At 44.4% G+C, this 21,950-nt stretch overlaps 2 protein-coding genes across 2 annotated transcripts in view; both read left to right on the forward strand.

Annotated features, from left to right (window-relative positions):
• The window catches only part of ADA2 (adenosine deaminase 2), a 56,665-nt gene extending 46,896 nt beyond the window's left edge, over nucleotides 1–9,769 (forward strand). The window contains exon 12 of the transcript XR_003970168.1: nucleotides 9,717–9,769. The gene's annotated coding sequence lies outside the window, so the exon portion shown is untranslated. The remainder of the gene's footprint in view (nucleotides 1–9,716) is intronic.
• Nucleotides 3,910–21,483, forward strand: HDHD5 (haloacid dehalogenase like hydrolase domain containing 5). The gene is made up of 8 exons (XM_030321336.1): nucleotides 3,910–4,050; nucleotides 9,717–9,920; nucleotides 10,980–11,092; nucleotides 12,901–12,994; nucleotides 14,327–14,360; nucleotides 16,553–16,727; nucleotides 20,214–20,402; nucleotides 20,592–21,483. Exons 1-8 carry the CDS (start codon nucleotides 3,925–3,927, stop codon nucleotides 20,923–20,925), a joined length of 1,269 nt encoding a protein of 422 aa, XP_030177196.1. The 5' UTR covers nucleotides 3,910–3,924; the 3' UTR covers nucleotides 20,926–21,483.
• The last annotated feature ends 467 nt before the right edge of the window (nucleotides 21,484–21,950 follow it).

The following is a 21,950-nucleotide window of genomic DNA, read 5'->3' on the forward strand; positions in this document are numbered from 1 at the left end:
CAGGCTCTGAGCTGTCAGCACAGAGCCTGACACGGGGCTCGAACCCACAACCCATGAGATCATGGCTTGAGCTGAAGTCGGGCACTCAACGGACTGAGCCACCCAGGTGCCCCGCCCCTGAAGTTTTTCTGTAAATATCACCTGGCTACAAATTAGGGTCACATAATTCATCTGAGACTGGGTCACCAGGTTGGTTACCAGCTGCAGCACTGGTGCCAGGAAAGCTCATACAGGTCCTGAGCCACTGAAGTACCTCCCTTTATTCTCTTTTATGTGGAAAAGGACACCCCTATTTTTAACCAGGTACAAGGCTACATTTTCCAACTTTCTTTGACACTAGGTGTGGCCATGTGATTAAGTTTTGGCCAGTGAGGTATAAGCAGATGTGGCACACCTGGGAGGTATTGTGAGTTCCATTCCAAACCACTGAAACAAAGTGAATATCACAATAAAGCAAGTCAAGTAAATTTTTTGGTTTCCAGTGCATTTAAAGTTAGGTTTATACTATACTGTAGTCTACTAAGTGTGCAGTAGCACTATGTCTAAAGAAAAACCCCTGATATACCATAATTTAAAAAATACTTTATTGCTAAAAATGCTCACTATCATCTGAGGTTTCAGCAAGTCATAATCACTTATCACAGATCACCATAACAATATAACAATATGAAAAATTTTGAAACATTGCAAGAATTACCAAAATGTGACGCAGAGACATGATGTGAGCAAACGCTGTTGTAAAAATGGCACTGATAGACTTGCTCAAAGCAGGGTGGCCACAAACCTTCAATCTGCAGAAAATGCATTATCTGGGGGCACCTGGGTGGCTCAGGTGGTTGTGTCTGACTCTTGATATTGGCTCAGGTTGTGATCTTGCAGTCGTGGGATCAAGTGTTGCGTCAGGCTCTGTGCTATCAGCACAGAGCTTGGGATCCTCTCTCTCCCTCTCTCTCTCTCTGCCCCTTCCTCGTTTATGCTCTTTCTCTCTCAAAATAAATAAATAAACATTTTATAAAATGTATTATCTGTGAAGTGCAGTAGAATGAGGTATACCTATGTAAGACTTCTGGAAATTGTACCTGTAGGGAGATGGCATACCCTTTTTTGTCTCTTTTTTCCTGATGCCTGGAATATGAACATAATATCTGGGTTTGAGCAGTTATCTTGGACCATGAAGTGGAAGCTGTGCAGCGAAGACAGTAAAGGAGCAAAACAGGAGCCTGGGTAGCTAATCAGTTGATGGAGTCACAATACCAAGCCTCACTGTTCTTTCCCAACTTAGTTTCTATGAAAGAAACAAATTTCTACTTTATTTAAGCCCTACTCTTTGGAGGTTTCTGTTACTTATAGCCAATCCTAGTCCTAACTAACACAAAGTATGTGTGTAGATATGAGCAGGCTTATGCACTCAGGTGTACATACAAATATATGTGAGCAAGTTTATAGGGACAGGAGTATGGATATTCATTCATTTGCCTACTAATATTAATTGAGCACCCATCAAGTGCAAGTTACCACAATATGACCTATGAGGAAGACAAAGGTGAATCAGAGAGGCACCTTGCTCTCAAGGATTTTTCTTAATCGTTTCTGGCTTATGAACTCCTAGAGAATATAAGGAAGACTTACCAATATTCAAACACACACGCACATACACAAATACCCAGAGAGTATTAATTACAGTAGCCATATCGGAACCTCCCAGATATACGTGTTCTGTCACCTTTCCTGAAACAAACCAGGCTACTTCTGATTCCTGCCAGGGATGGCTCAAGTTTCATGGAGTTCAGTGCACAGGTGGGGAAGATGGAAAGCAAAGCAGATCCAGATACAGAACACAGTGACCCAGGTTGCAAAACCTCTGGAGATGGAATAGCAGTGATTATGATATAATTGTGATCATCAAGTGTATTAGTTACCTCTTGCTGTGCAATAAATTGCCCCCAAACTTACTGGCTTAAACAACAAACACTTATTATTTCCTAGTTTTTGAGGGTTAGAAATTCAAGAGTGACTTGGCTGGGTAGTTTTGTCTTACAGTTGTTCATGAGGTTTTGGCCAAGATGTCCATGAGGGTTGGAGGACCTGCCTGAAAGATGGCTTTCTTCACATGACTATTGGTGGGGGGGCTTCAGGTTTTTATCCTGTGGGCCTTTCCAGAGAGTTGGCTTGAGTGTCTTTAAGTGTATTTGAGTGTCTTTAAGTGTATTTGACTTCCTTAGAATGAATGAGCCAAACAAGAACAAGGTAGAAAAGCCACAGTATCTTTTAGGGCCTAGCCTTGGCAATCACAGTGTTACTTCACAGTGTTACTTCTACTTCATTTTTAAAATTTATTTATTTATTAATTACTTATATTTATGCATGCTTCATTTTATTTATTAAATACGCATTAAGTCCGGGGCACCTGGGTGGCTCAGTCAGCTAAGTGTCCGACTTCAGCTCAGGTCATGATCTCACACTCCGTGAGTTTGAGCCCCGAGTAGGGCTCTGTGCTGTCAGTTCAGAGCCTGGAGCCTGCTTCGGATTCTGTGTCTTCCTCTCTCTTCTCCTCCCCCACTCATGCTCTGTCTCTATCAAAAAATGAATAAACGTTAAAAAAAATTTAAAAAAATATGCATTAAGTCCAGCCCATACTCAATAGGAGGGGAATAAACACCTTTTTAGAAGAGGATTGTCAAATAAATTGTGGACATATTTTAAAATCATTACACCAAGAAATCTTGTACCTGCTAAAGCAGTTTCTAGGTAGTTTGATAGCAGGAAGAGATTAGGAACATTTCAATCTTGGAAAGCCACATACCCTGGCAGAGTTTATGAGTTGGGCTATGATAGGTTTAGTTAATGTGAATCAGTCTGCCAGATCCTGCTCAGTTGCACCTGAACTGACAAAATTAAGATCTTGGCCTTCAAAGTTGAAGATCAGAGGATATTGCTAACTAACCTCTGAGTTAGCACAGTCTCTGTCCATCCCTGACGCCCCCCTTGTTTCCTCTTACCTAATGCTAAATATATTGTGGACTCAGCCATTCTTGGTGTAACTATACCCAGGGGACAGATCAAAGGTCTAAAAGGGGGCATCTTACACATTTCAAATGGTACAAACAGCCGTGCTCAAAAGCAAAGGTGTTCGCTTAGTTATCTGACCCTCTTTTGGGACAGTTATTTTCTCCCTTGTATTCTAGTCCTGATTCAACCTCCCTACAAAGTGTAAGTTTGCAGGATTATTTATGCATATAGTCTCCCCAGGAATTAGCACACAGCTGGGCAGGAAGGAGGACCATAGCGAATATTTACTGAAAGACTACAAGAATGAATAATTGGTATCCTACAAGAATTCCTTGATTGGTGTTTAGGGAACTTGAACATCAAAAGAAAACTTTGCCTCTCCCTCCCCCTTGCAAATAAGGATTGATTCCCTCCACACAGTTTCTTTTCTCTCATAAAGTCACCGAAGGTTGAGGGAGCTGGGACTTCAGTCTGAAACGCATGTTACAGGAAGTCCGCAGGTACATAGGTCGTGCATACTGGCCTGTCACCCCAAGTGTCCGTCTACTAAGGGCCAGACTTGGCCTGCGCCTCTTCGCTCCAACAGAACCCCCACCACGGCTCGCCGGGCAAGAACTTTCTGCACCTGGTTGAGTCCCGGCCCCTGTTCCTGCCGCTGCCCCTGGCCTGCCCCGCCCCGCTCGTGCTCAACCCCGTGCCCAGCTTTACTCAGAACTCAGTCACACCCCTAGCCCCAACTGGCTCGCGCCTCACCGGGCTTCCAGACACGGACACGAGACTACAACTCCCGAGATGTCTCGGGCACCGATCGGCCCGAGAGCTCCCCGGCCGCTGATTGGCTGCGCAGCGGGGACGTGGGCGGGGACGGCCGCGGGCCGTGGCGACTGTCTGCACGTGCGCGCGACGGGCGGCCGGATGGCTGTGCTCCGCAGCCTGGTGGCGGTCGGTGCGGTGCCGGGGCTCTGGTGGGGGGCGGCGCGCGCGGCGGCGGGGCTCCGGGGCCGCTGCCCCAGAAGAGGTTACGCCGCGGACTCCGCACAGGTGAGAAAGTCCAGGTTCCCACCGAGCAGGTCCTCAGGGCTGGGGATGGGGCCGGAGCCGCCGGGAGGGAGGGAGGGGCCGGGCCACTCCGGCATCCCCGGCCTCCTGGGAAATGGCTTTTACTAGGCCACTGACCTCGGTGCGCTTCGTTCTTTCCCAGAGCACGAGTGTCCCTGGCGCGTCCCGCCTCCCCCTCAGTCTGGGGATTTGCCGTGCCTTCGGCCTGAAAGAAAAGTTACTCCAGCTAGAGAATGAACAAAACAAACCCAAAACGCGCACCAGGATTGTTTCTTGGCCGTTCGCTGCTTTCGTCTCCAAAGTTACTCCGCAATTTCTGTGTTTCTGTTTTCCTGGTCAGAGTGTGATTCTTGCATTTCCTCTGTGATTTTTCAGGATGAGAATCTTTCGGTTTTGATATTTCAGCTACATTTGAAAGAGATTTGGGGACTCGCGATAGACTCCCCTCTGGGATCCGCGCCTATATAAACGGACAGCCCAGAGATAAATGTGGGTTTTGTGCGACTTTTTTACTTTGGTTCCATTCGCTTGTGGGCCGTGCTTATAATGAGCCTCTGTTACGTGCAGAATGTAGGGGAAGCTCTGAGGGGCTAGAGGAAGAGCACTGGTGCAGGGTCCCCAATTTGTCCCGGTGCTTAAGTGATAATTCCACAACTTTGGTGGCAGATATAACCCTGTAGTAAGGAAGCTGAAGCTTGGAGTCAAGTTTTTTTTTTTTTTTTTTAATTTTTTTTTCAACGTTTATTTATTTTTGTGACAGAGAGAGACAGAGCATGAACGGGGGAGGGGCAGAGGGAGAGGGAGACACAGAATCGGAAACAGGCTCCAGGCTCTGAGCCATCAGCCCAGAGCCCGACGCGGGGCTCGAACTCACGGACCGCGAGATCGTGACCTGGCTGAAGTCGGACGCTTAACCGACTGCGCCACCCAGGCGCCCCTTGGAGTCAAGTTTTTAAGTACTTTCCTTTGTAAGGTCAAACAGCTGGTAGACAACTGTGCCAGGACCCTAATAAGGCAGGTAGTCAGATCTGTCACCCTCACTTCCCCCTGGGCCTTTTTTTTTTTTTTTTTTCAAGAGGATCACTTCGTTTTCTAAAATCACAGTTTCTGTGTGTAATGATGATAATATTATACATTTATGTACATTTTTGCATATGGAGCAGCTAAGAGTCAAAGAAGTTAAGTGACTTGACTAGTGCCACAGAGCTAAAAGTGGCCATGCTGGAAGCATGGAATGAGACTATTTTGGTAAAAGGACTTTTTGTCTTATAACGATTGTATTGACTCTAGCGTCTTTGCAGGTGATATTTACAAGTGACTTTCTGATAGAGTAGAAAAAGGGAAGAAAGGCATGTAGCGTCAGCATTTCAGAGTACTAGCTTTAGAATTGAATCCTGCCTGTACTGTTTACTAAATGACTTAAGGCAAATTACTTAGCTTCCTAAGGTTCAATTTCTCCATCTATGTATTGAGGATATTACTTACCATGCAGTGTTTTTGTAAGAATATCTGTAGGGTATTTTCTCTGATATATGTAGGGTACTTTGCACAATGACTGGCAGATAGTAAGTTCTCTTAAATGTGGAAGTGATTGGAGTAGACAGTAAAGTAGACAGTTCTAATGCTGTTGTTGAAAACATACCAAACCAATTCCAGGTTAGAAGCAAAAGTACAGAGGAACATCTTAATAGTCCCTTCACTTCAAACTAATCTTAAAACCACACATTTTTGGGGCACCTGGGTAGCTCAGTTGGTTAAGTGTCTTGACTTCGGCTTAGGTCATGATCTTGCGGCCGGTGAGTTTGAGTCCTGCGTCAGACTCTGACAGCTCAGATTCAGGATTCCATGCCCCTCCCCTTTCTCTGTCTGTCTGTCTGTCTGTCTCTCTCTCAAAAATAAACATTAAAAATAAAACCCAAACCTAAACCATACATTTTATCAGTGCCACAGATAAGAACTTTAGGATTTGGCCTAATACCCAGGACTAGTTAAAAACAAAAGATAACAAAACAAGTGATAGCAGAAGAAAAATCAGAACACAGATAGAGAAGAGAATGAAAAGAAAAATGAAAAAAAAAAAAAAAAGAAAGGAGAAGGTCTCTTTCTATATAGATAACTTCGTTTAAAGAACTTAATAAACTTTATTTTTTAGAAAAGTTTTAGGTTTACAGAAAAATTGAACAGAAACTGTACAGGAATCCTATATATATTCCCCCTTCCCCCAGTTTCCTGTGTTACTAATATCTGGGTGTTAATGTGGCACATTTGTTACAATTGTACCTTCACTTTCTTGTTACTGAGTGCTTGGTTTCTCTGTATACATTCATCTAAGGGTTGGAGGTGTATGATTACTTATTTATATAGTTAGAGATGAGGGAGCCTTAAAGACATTGCTAAATTGTCCTGAAAAAGGTTTTCGGTAGCAGGGTCTGTGGATTCTTATTTCTAAGAGAGCAACTTTTGTGGCTATTTAGGATATGGGCATTAAAACTATGTATGGTTAAATTTTGTAGCCATCAGCACAAATGAGACATTTTATTTTTTTTTTAACTATGTAAGTTTTCAAAAATCCAAAACCAATAATATGAACCCATATAACCATCTCCCAGATTTAGCAGTTAATGACAGTTTGCCACACTTGCTTTGTTTATGTTCCTCCCCTCTCTTTTTTTCCAGTGTTAAGCTTTTTATTTTTTTATTTTTTGTTTTTTCCAGCTGTAAGATTTTAAAATGAATTGCTGATTTCTTATCACTTTACCCTCAGATTCTTCTGTGTGTACGTCTAAGAAAATGACATTTAAACATAACTACAATGCTGTCATACCTAACAACATTAGTAATTCCTTAATATAACTTAATATCCTATCCTTTTATTTTAATGTTTATTTTTGAGAGAGAGAGAGAGAGGGAGGAAGGGACAGAGCGAGAGGGAGAGGGAGAATCCCAAGCAGGCTCCGCGCTGTCAGTGCAGAGCCCTCTGCAGGGCTTGATCCCACGACTTTGAGATCATGACCTGTGCCGAAATTGAGAGTTGGACACTTAACTGACTGAGCCACCCAGGCGCCCCCTAAACAATTTTTTTTAATTTAAGTGATCTCTTTCCTCAATGTGGGGCTTGGAGTCAGGACCCGAAGTTCAAGAGTCACGTGCTCCACCAACTGAGCCAGCCAGGCGTCCAAAGAATGATTTTTTTAAAAAAAAGGACAACGTTCAGAGTGCCTGATTGGCTCAGTAGGAGGAGCATGTGACTCTATCTCAGGGTTGTGTGTTGTAGCCCCATGTTAGGTGTAGAGATTACTAAAAAAAAATAAACTTAAAAAGGACAATGTTCAACTTTATAAGTTCCAAGAAATACATATTGAGAGAGATACCATTATTTTTAAACTTTTAAATTAACAGGACCTTTGATAATTAACAAACTCTTTGATACATATGAAAATTATTATCGGCAAGCATAAAGTGCATTACCAGTGGCCGTGTAAGTTGACACATGTTTTTATTTTTTTACTTTAAGCTCTAAGTTTGTTTATTTATTTTGAGAGAGAGAGAGAGAGAGAATGAGCAAGGAAGGGGCAGAGAGAGGGGGACATAGAGGATCCGAAGCAAGGAGAGCCTGATGCGGGACTTGAACCCATGAACTGTGTGTGATATCATGACATGAGCTGAAGGCTGATGCTGAACCGACTGAGCCACCCAGGTGCCCCATTTTTATTTTATTTTAGTATTTATTTATTTTTGAGAGAGAATGAGAGAGCGCATGTGAGTGAGCACACAAGCAGGGGAGGGGCAGAGAGAGAGAAGGAGACAGAGAATCCAAAGCAGGCTCCAGACTCTAAGCTGTCAGTGCAGAGCCCAATGTGGGGCTCAAACTCATGAACCGTGAGAGATCATGACCTGGGTTGAAGTTGGACGCTTAACCAACTGAGCCATCCAGGTGCCCTGATACGTGTTTTTAGAAAACGTTTGTCAATAGGTTACACATCATTAAAATGTTTGTACTCTTTTTTTTTTAAGATGATTTTATTTTATTTTTAAATGTTTATTTATTTTTTAGAGGGGGGAGGGGACAGAGATGGGGACAGAGGATCTGAAGCAAGCTCTGTACTGACAAGAAGCCTGATGTGGGGGCTTGAACTCATGAACTGTGAGATTATGACCTGAGCCAAAGTCAGTCACTCAATTGACTGAGCCACCCAGGAGTCCCAAAATGTTTGCATTCTTGCCTTTTTTTTTTTTAAGTGTATTTATTTATTTTGAGAGAGAGAACACAAGCAGGGGAGAGGCAGAGAGAGAGAGGATCCCAAGTAGGCTCCATGCCCCAGCGTGGGGCTTGATCCCACAGACTGCGAGATCATGACCTGAGCCGAAATCAAGAGTCAGACACTTAACTGACTGGGCCACCCAGGTGCCCCTGCACTCTTGACTTATTACTCCTACTTTTATGAATCTAGCTTAAGGAAAAACCAGTAATCATGAAGAAGTTCGTTATAACATTATTCATAGTAGCAAAAATGTAGGAAAACGTAAGTATCCAAAATAGGGGGAAATATAATGTTAGTGGAGTATTCACTGAGAATTATGTAGCTAGAAATGATGTTTAGGAGATAGAACTATGTATATTGATATGGAAAGATAAATAAGAGATACCAAAAGGTATCTAAAAAAAAAAGGTCAGAAGGAAAATAAAATAAAATATAATGCCATTGTGTGTTAGTTAACAGATAAGAAGTTATTACTATAGATTTATAAAAAGTTCCTGGAAACATACAAGATAGGAAACAACACTAAGTGGAAGAAGGAGACAAGAAACTTGAGAAATTTTTTATATCATCTATAGCAATTGAATTTTTTTTTAACTTCGTGTGTGTTGTAATAAAATAGTAAAAGATGATTATGAAGGCTGTTGTAACAGATAAAAATATTTGAATGTCAAGCAAGAAGAACAGGATGTAAAATCGAACATATAAAGTGTTGTTGTAGCTATGTGATAAGCATAAGAATAGAAAAAGAAGAGTCTATGGTCATACCACCCTGAACACACCCAATCTCATCTGAAATCAGAAGCTAAGCAGGGTCAGGCCTGGTTAGTACTTGGATGGGAGAAAACAAAGAGATGAGATTGGTTATGTTAAAGTGCTGGAATGTTTTTGAATTTCTGTATTTTCCACTTAAAAATTCTTTTATATTAATTATGTAAAGATGGTTTTAACCAAATACTTATATCCTTAAAAATACATGACAAGGGACTAATTCATTTTTATAGATGGATTTGCCTTATCAGAAATCCCATGTCCTCATTTTCTTTCTTTTTTTTTTTTTTTTAATGTTTATTTATTTTTGATAGAGACAGAGCATGAACAGGCAAGGGGCAGAGAGAGTGAGACACAGAATCTGAAGCAGCTCCAGGCTCTGAGCTGTCAGCACAGAGCCCGACGCAGGGCTCGAACTCACAAACCACAAGATTATGATCTGAGCTGAAGTCAGATGCTTAACCGATTGAGCCACCCAGGCGCCCTCCATGTCCTCATTTTCTATTCAAACCTCTAGGTGACCTGGGGATAATGAGGCACGCCACTTTGTAAGGGTCTTTTCCTTCTTTCCCTTTGCCTCTTGACTCACGCTGTGGTGATTCTCTTTCCACTGTGCAGAGCGCGCCCACTTTTGGGTTCCTGTTGGACATCGATGGAGTGCTGGTGCGGGGTCACAGAGTGATCCCTGCTGCTCTGGAAGCATTCCGTAGGCTGGTGAACTCTCATGGGCAGCTGCGGGTGCCCGTGGTCTTTGTCACGAATGCTGGGAACATCTTACAACAGAGCAAAGCCCAGGAGCTGTCAGCCCTGCTGGGGTTCAAGGTGAGGCAGGTGGAGACATGGAAGCCCAAAGACGTGGTTCTGGTGGCATCCCCCTTCCAACTCTAAGCTGCCTTTCCTGGGTTCGGGCAGTGTTGCATAGCCCTCGGGCATGGCCAGTTGGGTCAGTACTAGAAAATAACTTGAAGTTCAAGCTTAGACTCATGAGTAGAGCCTCATCAGCATGGGCATTTTTTTATATATCATTATGCGTTGAGCACAAAAATCCTGCCCATGGATTAGATAGTTTCAGTCTGCTGTCTTTATGTCAATTTCTTTTCTAGGCACCAGGATTGTCTGTTTTGGATTGTCAGCCCCTGGAAAGCAAGGGTCACATTTTCCTAAATCTCTGTATACCAGGTGGCACTCTTGTTTCTCATAAATAAGTTGTACACAGCTGAATGAACACTGTCCCCCAAAAGCAGTCCCTTTTTGCCCATTTGGAGCTCCACTTGGTATATCAACATTGACACATCCTTCTTTGTTAAGGGTGGATTTAGTTTTTGGAAACAGCCCTTTGGAACCAAAAGAATAAATAAAGTGGCTGATTGACTGGGTTCAACATTGCTTGGGGGTGACTGCAGAGCAAAAGAGTACAACTGGTTCCCTTCTGTGCCTTCCAGAGAGGGTTCCAAAAACATTGTGAATATTGGCTGCATTGTTGGAGTTTGTATTATATAAATGTTAAAAAGTTAAGTCTTTAAGTAGAACTGAAAACAGAAAGTCAAAGTCAGAGGCATATTTCTGTGACAATGACAAAGAACATGCACATAAACCCTGTGGTCTCCAGTTGGAGGAACTGAGAACAGGTTTGGTGAGTGGTCAGAACCCACGACTAATGGCATTTCCTGCTTGTTTGTTTTTTGTGGCAAGAGCCAAAGTAGGTTCTTTTCACACCTGTTTGGGTAGTGTCTAAAAGTGTCCGGGTGCCAGAAAAGGCTGCCCCCACCTTTTTTCTGCACAGATTTTTTTCCTTTCTAAGTGAAAGAAGCCACCTATCTCCCCATTATTTTCAACTGTTGTGTCACCTCTGCTGTCCTCTGTCTTTGGCTGTCTGTACAGGTGGAGCCAGACCAAGTCATTCTCTCTCACAGCCCCATGAAGCTCTTCTCCCAATATCACAACAAGCGGATGCTGGTGTCTGGGCAGGGGCCCCTGGTGGAAAATGCCCGAGTGTATCCTTTTGGTGATTCTTGCTCTGGCTGAAGAGGAGAGGACAGGACTGGAGTTTTCCTTCCATGGCTGAGGGGGGACCATAGTGAGGTGTTCTGACTGCATGGTGCCAGAGCTTATGGGATATGTGGTAGGCTCTGGAGGGAGGGAGGATGGCTCCCAGGTATGGCCGGTCCTGGTTCCTGATAGTTTCCAAAAGCCAGCCCACTGAATTGGAATCTACTGGGGAGCTTAAAATACAGGTTCTTGGGGGCACTTGGGTGGCTCACTTGGTTAAGTGCCTGATTTTGGCTCAGGTCATGATCTCACAGTTTATGGGTTCAAGCCCCGCATCAGGCTGTATGCTGACAGCTCAGAGCCTGGAGCCTGCTTCTCGGATTCTGTGTCTCCCTTCCCTCTCTCTCTCTGCCCCTCCCCTGCTCATGCTTTCTTTCTCTCAAAAATAAATAAACTTAAAAAAATATATATATAGATTCTTGGTTTACTAGGTCTGAGATTAAAAATCAGCAATCTGTATGTTAAAAGAGAAAACTAATTAGGTTTGGGAACGACTGCTCTAGCGTTGTTCTTTGGGGTGCTCAATCAACTTATCAACTAATATCTACAGTGAACCTTTTGGGTGTGTGTACACTCAAGAGGCAGAAGACTTGGTCCCTGTACTCAAGCAGCTTATTCATTTGCTCATTTTGTGAACCTGTGTTGAGCACTTCCTCTGTACCAGCCCTGTGCTGTGTGCTCTGCAGGGGCAGGGAGACCAAGAGAAGCACATGGGGCTGTGTCTTCCTCAAAAGGTTCATGCTTGAGGAGGTAGGAGTAGCACACCCAGAAAGGATGCAGGAGTGCTTAAGATGATACATGATTGAAGACCAAGGAGTGCAGTACAGGTTCTGAGAGTCACAGGTGTTGGGAAGGGAGGATCTGGGAGTGGGAATGACTGGTGGCTTCATGGAGGGATGTGGCTGTGCCACGGGAGATGGTTATGGTTTTCCATGCGGGGAAGGAGGTAAGGATGCTGAAGAGAGCAGGGAAGACATGGATCCCCAAAGCAGGAGATTGGATTGGGACAGGGTGGGGAATGAGAAGAGGAAGAGTGGTGTCTCGGAAAGGAAACCTCAGAAATAAGGGCAAGAGGCCAGCGAACTTACTTATGTGGGCAGGAGAGTCATTGCAGGTGTTGTTGCTGTTAGGGTGATCTAATGGAAGCATTTTTGAGATATTCATTTTGAAAGTAATCTGAAACCATGCCCAGTTAAGATTTTAAGTGGGAATTGAGGGCAAGAAAATGGAGGCAGGTCTTGGAGAGGTGAGGTTGGTTGACACTGGCATTCCACTCTTCGTGGCCTCCCCAAACTGTCTGAATCTGGCTTCTCCTGAAGAGTTAGCTCACGTCTGACTTCTCTAGACTCTGTCCAGCTACCTGCTGAGGAGTCTCCTCTTTTGAACTCAACACATGTGGCAGCACTGTTCACAGAGTGCTGGTTTAAATGGGCCCTGGGCATGTAGTGAGCTTGAGGCCAGAGATTCTTGTGTGCTTCTGTGCCCTGGTAGTGCCCAGCATAGGACCTGGCACTGGAGTGTTCCCAGTGACCACCGATGCATTCAGTGATGGTGTGCATACATGCTCTGCCTGTGCAGTCATGGCTTGTCCTCCAGGATTGCCATGGGCCTTGCGGGGCTGTGTCTGGGCTCTCACTGGTTTACTCCTATCTGGGGATTGGGTGGACTAGTTTGGTTGGGACTGTGTTGGTTCCCCTCATCTTAGAGGCATCTCCCAGAAGTGTCCAGCTTTTCTTTCCTGATCTTGCTGTAGACTGGGCTTTGAGAATGTGGTTACTGTGGATGAGCTGCGAATGGCCTTTCCTGTGCTTGACATGGTGGATCTCCAGCGGCGGCCAAAGACCACGGTAATAATGAGCATGCTCCTGGGTGTCTCGTGTTTAGTTTTGTCCTCTTATTCCCCACATGGGTTCTTCTTACCAGCCTTGCAACCCCTCCCACTAAGAACTTCATCTTATCCATCTTGGAGAGGCATATCTGGCCAAGGATTTTGTTCCCCAGATACACAAGGATGGCCCAGAAGAGCAACTGGCTCCTAAGGGCTTTCCTTTCTGCATCGTTTGTAATTAGCTGAGAATCCCTTTCAAAGCCTTAGCATTTCCAGTGAGCAGTTTTATATTTTACCAACTGGCTTTTTGAGTGTTGCTTGGGAGAATCATTAACCTTTGTGAAATTAATCATTGCTGCTACTTTATACTGAAGCTTGCTGTGGAAAGTTGTCCTTATGAGAAATAGCTTGCTTTTAAAAGTAACCAGCAATTCTGAGTATGTCCATATTCCTTGTGGGTTTGGCTCTTATTTGAACCACTGGTTTGACTTGTTATCTCTTCTGATCACTGGTTACGGAGCCTCTCGTTGATCTTTTAGAGTATGACTGCCCGCCCTTGATGGCCTTTGGCCCCCCTTCCTCATGTGAACTCTATGTCATATGGCCTACAGTTTAAGTCAAACCACTGTCAAAATATGGAAAAATGTAGTTATAAACAAACAAGCTTAACTTTTGTTTATGTAGCCTTAGTCCTTTCTCTGGAACTTTCTGATTGAATAGAGCACTTCATTGCCTTTGAAAGCTTTCTTCTAGGACCATGCAAATTATGTGGAGAACTCGAATGTCAGAGTTGGAACAGATCTTAGAGCAGCTCAGAGACTGAGCCCCGTGCAGAGGAAGGGACCTGCCCCAGGTCACATAGCTGGTTAGTAGTAGTGCCAGGACTAATAGTCTAGAAAAGGAACGGACTCCAGGCGATTGGTAAACTGAAGACTCCTGCCTCCTCATCTCATGTTGAGAGAAATGGTCCATCATGCCCTGATGGCCTCCCTTTTCTCCATAGGCTTACCTTCATTTGAGCTACCTGATTCTAGACTCTTGCTTGGCTTATAACTTACCTCCTGTCCTGAAGAAGGACAGCTGACTAGCCCTTCCTCCTGGGAGACTTTCATATGTGGGTTCCCTCAGACTGTTCTGTGGTAGCCCTGCTCTTTCTCTCTTTACTTTTCTTTGTAAATTTTCTTCCTCAGTCCTATCTGGCTTCTCCTTGGCTTGGACTAGGCCTGGGGGTGGTCTTTGATCTGTCTAAAGTGTGTCTTTCCTCCTGCTACCCCTTGAAACTGGTTGTGTGGCTGTCTGGTAGTGGACTGCGACTGTGGCATTAATGGGCCTATTCTTTGTCTCTTGGCAGCCCCTTCTAAGGAACGACTTCCCTGCCATTGAAGGTAATGAGGTCCTCTGCTGGGATGGATAGGCGTGGCTCTGGGTGCTTCTCCTTTTGGCCCTCCAGGCTGTCCTAGTGCCGCTCTGTGCCTACAGACTGGTAGGGTTGCTAGGGGCGTTGGATGTCAGGTCGTCTGGGTTCTAGTCTCAGATCTGCCACTTACTACCTCTGAGACATTTGTTTTTAATCTTTCCTTCCCCATGTCACTTGCCTTAGTATTCCAGAAAAATTGTAAGTGTAGAAAATCTTAGCATGGAAAGGCCCCCAGAGGTTATCTAAACCAGCGTTTCACAGCTCCATTAAACCCAGTTCTCCCTTGTATAACAAAAATACCATAATGTCCTCTTTACTACTCTGCAGTGAAGTTCACTGATACTGTATATTAATTGAATACATACTGAATAATACTGTATATTAAAAATTAACTAGTTCAACATAAGCCCTATTTATGTATGTATGTATGTATGTATGTATGTATGTATGTATTTTGAGAGAGAGTGCGTGAGTCGGGGAGGGGCAGAGAGAGGGAGAGAGAGAGAATCCCAAGCAGGCTCCGCACCATCAGTGCAGAGCCCAGTGCGTGGCTTGAGACCACGAACCATGAGATCATGACCTGAACCAAAGTCAGACACTTAACTGACTGAACCACCTAGCTGCCCCTAAAGCCCTAATTGTAAGAGGGAGAGATAAAACAAACATTTTTTAGTAAGGTAATATGTACTTCAACATGTAAATGATTATTCAAGAAGACATAATAAAGTAGTGAAATAATAATACAAAACATGGAATCACCATGAATGTTACAGCTACAAATGCAGCCTGATATAAGTGTGATAGGTGTGATATAGGTGTGTTTTATTTGTGACTCAGAAATTAGGGGCAGCATTGTCATTGGTGAAGTGATTTTCCAAAATAGGGAACAGCTATTGGTAAAGTTTTGGAAAGATAAAGTGCAGTCTTTTCTTGACTTACATGATAGTTGCATTTTTGGAAAATGAGTGTGTATGAAAACTCTACCAAAAAATACTTTATGTTTACATGTAGAATTAAATTAGGGCTTAAGCTCAATTAATTATAAATAGGTTTTTCACCTTTGTGAATGTCAGATGGAACACTCAAATGTTAATAGGGGCCAGTTTTTGATTGTTTAGTAGGAGTGTCCTGAGCATCTAGCATTCTTGGCCCCCTCCCATGATCCCTTGCCATGATCATTACAATTAAAATACATCCTCCAGGGGTGTCTGGGTGACCTAGTCAGTTAAGAAACCAACTTCTTCTGCTCAGGTCATGATGTCACAGTTCGTGGGTTTGAGCCCCGTGTTGGGCTCTGTGCTGACAGCTCAGAGCCTGGAGCCTGCTTCGGGTTCTGCATCTCCCTCTCTCTCTGCTCTTCCCCCACTCGCTTGCTCTCTCTCTCTCTCTCTCAAAAATAATAAATAAACATAAAAAATAAAATACACCCTCCAGTTTCTAGAACACCTCCCTAGGGGGCAGTACTTCCCCCTTGAGACCACCGGTTTTGTTCAGTCGCTGGCCTTGTAGCTTATATTGGCAGCTACCATTTGCTAAGTGCTGTGTGTCCAGCGTGGGTTAAGTGCTTTATTACATCATTTTTATCCTAAACAATAGTAGGTATTGTTATTACATACTTGGGAAGGCCAAGGCTTAGAGAAGGTAAATAACTTGCCCACATTCACAAAGGAAAATTAACAGGGACTTGGAATGCAGGTCTGTGTCACTCTGGATCCCCCTGTCCTAGCTGTTAGGTTTACAGGCCTCTGGGGCTCAGAGAGAAGTGGCTGAGGAAGATGAGCCCTTTGCCAGGTACTTGTGAGTGAGGTGGTCAGGAGAGCATTAGTCCATCGGAGGAAGCAGGCTTGAGACTTGGCTGCTGGTTTTCTTTGTTTTCACCTCTTCTGTGAAGTACTGGCGAATACAAGTGAAAGTGGGAGCCCTTAGGAAGTGCCTTCCTGGGTCCTGGGCTTTGTTCACCTTGGTGAATGGGTGAGTGGCTCTTTGAAGGCTGGTTCTGGGAACTGTGCCCTTGCAGGGGTGTATACTGTGGAGGAAGAGCTTGTGGTTGGGTGGTGCCAGCTGGCATCAGCTGGCCTTCTAAGGGCCTTCCTCCTGCCAGCCACAGAGGGCAGGCAGAGTGCCCTGCAACCCTCACCTCCATGCCTTTACTCTTTAAAGGGGTACTCCTCCTTGGGGAGCCAATCCGCTGGGAGACCAGCCTGCAGCTGATCATGGATGTCCTTCTCAGCAATGGGAACCCTGGGACTGGTCTGGCAACAGCCCCCTATCCCCATCTTCCTGTCCTGGCCAGCAACATGGATCTCCTTTGGATGGCTGAAGCCAGGATGCCCAGGTGAGGACACAGAGTCTCTGGGTTTGACTGTGGTGGCCACTGCCATCTGTTGCCTGGGTGGTCCTGCTGACAGTTTCCTACCATCTGGGCGGTCAGTACTCTGGGCGGTCAGACCCCTGCCTGAGCAGAACCCATATTTGTCACAGAAACTTAATCTTCTGGGAGGATTTTCAATGGGTCACTTCTAATTATTAAATGAAAAGTATAGCTTACAGAACATTGAAGATATGTTGAGATGATCTTTAACACATGATCTTTGCCCTCCAGAATCTTAACAGAACATGTTATTTTTTTTAAGATTTTTATTTTTTTTAAGTTTATATATTTTATTTTCAGAGGGAGAGAAAGAGAGGGAGAGAAAATCCCTAGCAGGCTCTGCACTGTGAGCCCAGAGCTTGATGTGGGGCTTGAACTCACGAACTGTGAAATCATGACCTGAGCCAAAATCAAGTCGGATACTGAACCGACTGAGCAACCCAAGTACCCCTTTTTTAAGATTTTTTATTTTTTAAAGTAATCGCTATCCCCAACGTGAGGCTTGAGCTCATGACCCCTAGACCAAGAGTTGTGCACTCCACCGACTGAGCCAGCTGGGCTCCTCCAGAACATGCTGTGTTTGCCTTTGGAGCCCAAATGATGGATGACTTCTGAGGCCAGCAGTACAGCTGCTCCTTGCATTGTCCCTGTAGCACGAGTTCTTTGTTGTTTCTTTCTGCCCTTAAGATGTAGGGCAGGGTATGCAATAATTATTCTGATGATTGTGTAGGCCAGAGAGCTTGAGACCCAGTGGGTAAGTGACTTTCTCAAAGGCACATTGATATTGAGCAGGCCCATGTTCTCTCCTCAGCTGTTTAAACCTCATCTGGCGTGTCCTTTTTGGAGGCTAAGAACGGTCTAGGCAGCGCTTTTCCTAGCCCTTGAGGGCCTTCCTGGAAGGGAAGCTATGGCTATTGTGTACTGTATGGCTGCTCTTAATCTGCAGGCCCAAAGTCTAGAGTTTTCTTTCTCTGCTACTTACTGATTCCCAGTGCACTCTGTGAGTGATCCATCAACAGAGGGCAGCAGGCCCAACACTTGATGCGACTGAAGTCATGTCACTCATTAACTCCAAAGAGATGAGTGTTACAAGTGTTCCCTTGTTACTTTAAAAGATACATTTCTGCAGGGGCACTTGTGTGGCTCAGTCGGTTAAGCATCCAACTCTTGATTTTGTCTCAGTTCATGATCTCACAATATGAGATCGAGCCCTGCATCGGGGCTCTGAGCTGAGCATGGAGCCTGCTTAGGATTCTCTTTCTGTCTCTCTCTGTCTGCCCCCACTTGTGCTTTCTCTTTCTCTCTCAAAATAAATAAATATTTTATAAAACGTATATTTCTGCATGTTGAGGTTAGATATTTTTTCTGAAGTATTCTTCCTATAGTTAGTGTGTGCTGACACTAGGTGAGAGGGGTTTGGTTATGTAGGCTGGAACTGAATAGCCAGGGGCAAATTTCAGTTTATAAACTAAATTTGAGATTGATTTTCTTTCTTTTTTTTTAAGTGTTTTTATTTATTTATTGAAAGAGAGCGTGTGCAAGGGAGGGGCAGAGAGGGAGGGAGAGAGAGAATCCCAAGCAGGTTCTGCACTGTCAGTACAGAGCCCGACGCAGGGCTTGAACTTGTAAACTGTGAGATAATGACCTGAGCTGAAACCAAGAGTTGGACACTTAACCGACTAAGCCACCCAGGCACCCCGAGATTAATTTTCATTCAGTAATTTAAAAATTGAAAATAAAATTTGTCACATAAATAAGTGACACTGAAATACAAGTTTATTTGTTTTTTAATTATTATTTTTAAATTTTCTTTTTTTTTTAATATATAATTTATTGTCAAGTTAGCTAACATACAGAGTGTACAGTGTGCTCTTGGCTTTGGGGGTAGATTCCCATGGTTCATTGCTTACATACAACACCCAGTGCTCATCCCAACAAGTGCCTTCCTCAATGCCCATCACCCATTTTCCCAGCCCCCATCAACGCTCAGTTTGTTCTCTGTATTTAAGAGTCTCTTATGGTTTGCCTCCCTCTGTAACTTTTTTTCCCTTTCCCTTCCCCTATGGTGTTCTGTTAACTTTCTCAAGTTCCACATATGAGTGAAAATATATGATATCTATCTTTCTCTGACTGACTTCTTTCACTTAGCATAATACCCTCTAGTTCCATCCACGTGGTTGCAAATGGCAAAATTTCATTCTTTCTCATTGCCAAGTAGTATTCCATTGTATGGATATACCACATCTTCTTTATTCATCCGTTGATGGACTTTTGGGCTGTTTCCATACTTTGGGTATTGTTGAAAGTGTTGTTGTAAACATTGGGGTAACATGTGCCCCTATGCACCAGCACTCCTGTATCCTTTGGATAAATTCCTAGTAGTGCTATTGTTAGGTCATAGGGAATTCTATTTTTAATTTTTTGAGGAACCTTCACACTTTTCCCTAGTGGCTGCACCAGTTTGCATTCCCATCAACAGTGCAAGAGGGTTCTTGTTTCTCCACATCCTTGCCAGCATCGGTTGTTTCCTGAGTTGTTATTTTAGTCACTCTGACTGGTGTGAGGTGGTATCTCAATGTGGTTTTGATTTGTGAAATACAACTTTAATATGTTGGACAGTATCTGTTAAGATTTGGTTTAGCAGCCAGGGATGAAAACCCAAAACAAAAGTGTCTTAAACAAGATAGAAGTTTCTTTCTTTCTCATGTTAAAGAAGTATGCGGTAAGCAGTCCAGGGCTTGTGTGGAAGTCCCACCTATCTGGGACAGGCTCCCTCTGTCTTCCTGCTGTGCAATCCTTGGCTCTTCACAGCATAATCCAAAATGGCTGCCTGAACTCCAGCCGCCATATCAGCATTCCAGGCAGCAGGAAGGAGTGGGGAAGGATGGAACAATTTTATACTCCCCAATTTTACACTTGCTAATAGTTTAGCCCAGCACTTCTGATTTCATTGACTCTCTGCCTGTAGCTTATTCACATGGCTGCTCACCTCGCTGCAGTGGAGGCAAGGGAGTACTTTTTACATCGGGTCACAATATGGTAAGCTGCAAATTGACACTGAGAAAGAAGGGGAGAATGGCAACCAGTAGTCTCCACAAATTTAAAGCTGAATTTAAACTTCAGTTTGTGGAGTCTTGACTGCTTGGGTTGTAATCCTAGCTCTGCCATGTTGGGCAAGTTACTTAATCTTTATGCCTCAGTCTTCTCACTGTAAATGAGGAGAATGACTGCTCTCTCATGGGGTTATTCTGAGAGGTAAGTGTGATACGCCATCTCTAGTGCTCAACAAATGTTAGTAGATAACAGCAGGTCATAAAAATAGGTAATGTCATTCTTACTAGAAATAAGTTCACTTACCTGTCACCAACAGGGTGCTGGAGTGAAAGGTATAGGGTCCTGCTTAGGGCCTGTGAGGGGAGGCCTGAACTGCTGAGCTCTCTTCTCTGACAGGTTTGGCCATGGCACCTTTTTGCTGTGCCTGGAAACCATTTACCGAAAAATGACGGGCAAAGAGCTGCGATACGAAGGCCTGATGGGCAAACCCAGCGTCCTCACTTACCAGTATGCAGAGGACCTGATCAGGCAGCAGGCAGAGAGGCGGGGCTGGGTGGCCCCCATTCGGAAACTCTATGCTATTGGGTAAGTGCTGCTCCAGCTTCTCATCCCTTTCAAGACTCCCCCTGCTCTTCCTCCATACCTGATCACTCCCTTGTTTCCTTGTATCAAATGCACGCCAGTTCCACAGGTGTCCTTCTCTCTCTTTACCTTGTAACACTGAACTGGGTTTTTTTTTTCTCTTTCCTTTTCTGGTATGGCTACCCCTGCCAGTGATAATCCTATGTCTGATGTCTACGGTGCCAACCTGTTCCACAAGTACCTGCAGATGGTGAAGCATGATGGGGCAGAGAAGCAGGGGGCTGGTGGCTTGTGGAGGCAACGACCCTCAGCAACGCAGAGCTGCGCCTCTATCCTGGTGTGCACTGGTGTGTACAATCCCAAGGGTCCAGAGCCTACCCAGCCTGTCCAGGGTGCAGAGGAGGCTCCATTCCACGGGCACCGGGACTTCAGCTTCAGCCCGGGGCTCATGGAGGCATCCCACATCGTGAATGACGTGAACGAGGCAGTGCAGCTGGTTTTCCACAAGGAGGGTTGGATTTTATAGTGAGTGCTGTGCATTGGAGGCAAGGGGGCAGGAGGGGCCCTGGAACATTACGGGAGTCCTGTTGACTAGCTTCTGGCCCAGATCGCTGGGCATCAAGTCAGGGCTGCTTCCTGTGACACTTTCTGCCACCCCACGGGGTGTTATTAACTGATCACTTAGAAGAAGACACTGTTTTTCTTCTCCTGCTGGGCAATAGCCACAGAATTGTATCTGGGTAGCATTTTGGGTAGAACAGTCAGGATTTTCTGGGCTCAGTTCCTGTCTGATTCTCCTGGCAGTCTGACCTCAGGCTAGTTCCTTTACCTCTGTGCCTCAGTTTCATCTCTCATTTCAGTAGGGACTTCTGAAAAAAGGGGAAGTGGTAGGAAATAATGTGGAAATTTCTACAGAGCCTTGCCTGCATTGAAGGCACTACTACTACTGCGTCACTGCATGCCAGCAAGGTATGTCGCTAACACTAAGATACTGCTTTTTATTGTATTTTAGCTTATTGCCCAGAGACTTCTGGGCTTATTTTTTTTAATTGAAATAATCATAATAAAAATTCATTATGCTGTCTATTGTGAAGTGCTTCTTGGAAGGTACTAGAAAGTCCGGTGGGGGAAGAGTAGTGGGTGAGCAATGTGGGTGATCTTGAAGCAAAGAGATTGGTGCCATTTTGCTCCCATAAGGTGCTGATGTCTCTGCTTTCCTACCTCTGTTCTCCCTCCCACCACCAACCCACCCCCGACCTGCAAAGCCTGAGTCTGTCTAGGAATTAGTTATGCCCAGGCTTTGGTATGTACTTGGCAACTTCTCTGATACGGAAAAAAAAGATCTTGCTTATGGTTTGTTCAGAAAAAACAAATCACACAGAATCCTGTGTGATTCTGGAAAGAATGTGTTTCTTATATTCCTTCCTCTACAAGCAATCCAATTTCACTTTCCATGGTCTGTGTTGCCAAATCCCTTGGTCATTTCTTGCCCTTGTGTTACTCCAGCAGTCATTTGCATGTGACACAAAGCTGATGACTCCCTCCCCTCTT

Source organism: Lynx canadensis, chromosome B4 (genome assembly GCF_007474595.2).
Source record: "Lynx canadensis isolate LIC74 chromosome B4, mLynCan4.pri.v2, whole genome shotgun sequence".
Lineage (NCBI taxonomy): Eukaryota > Metazoa > Chordata > Mammalia > Carnivora > Felidae > Lynx > Lynx canadensis.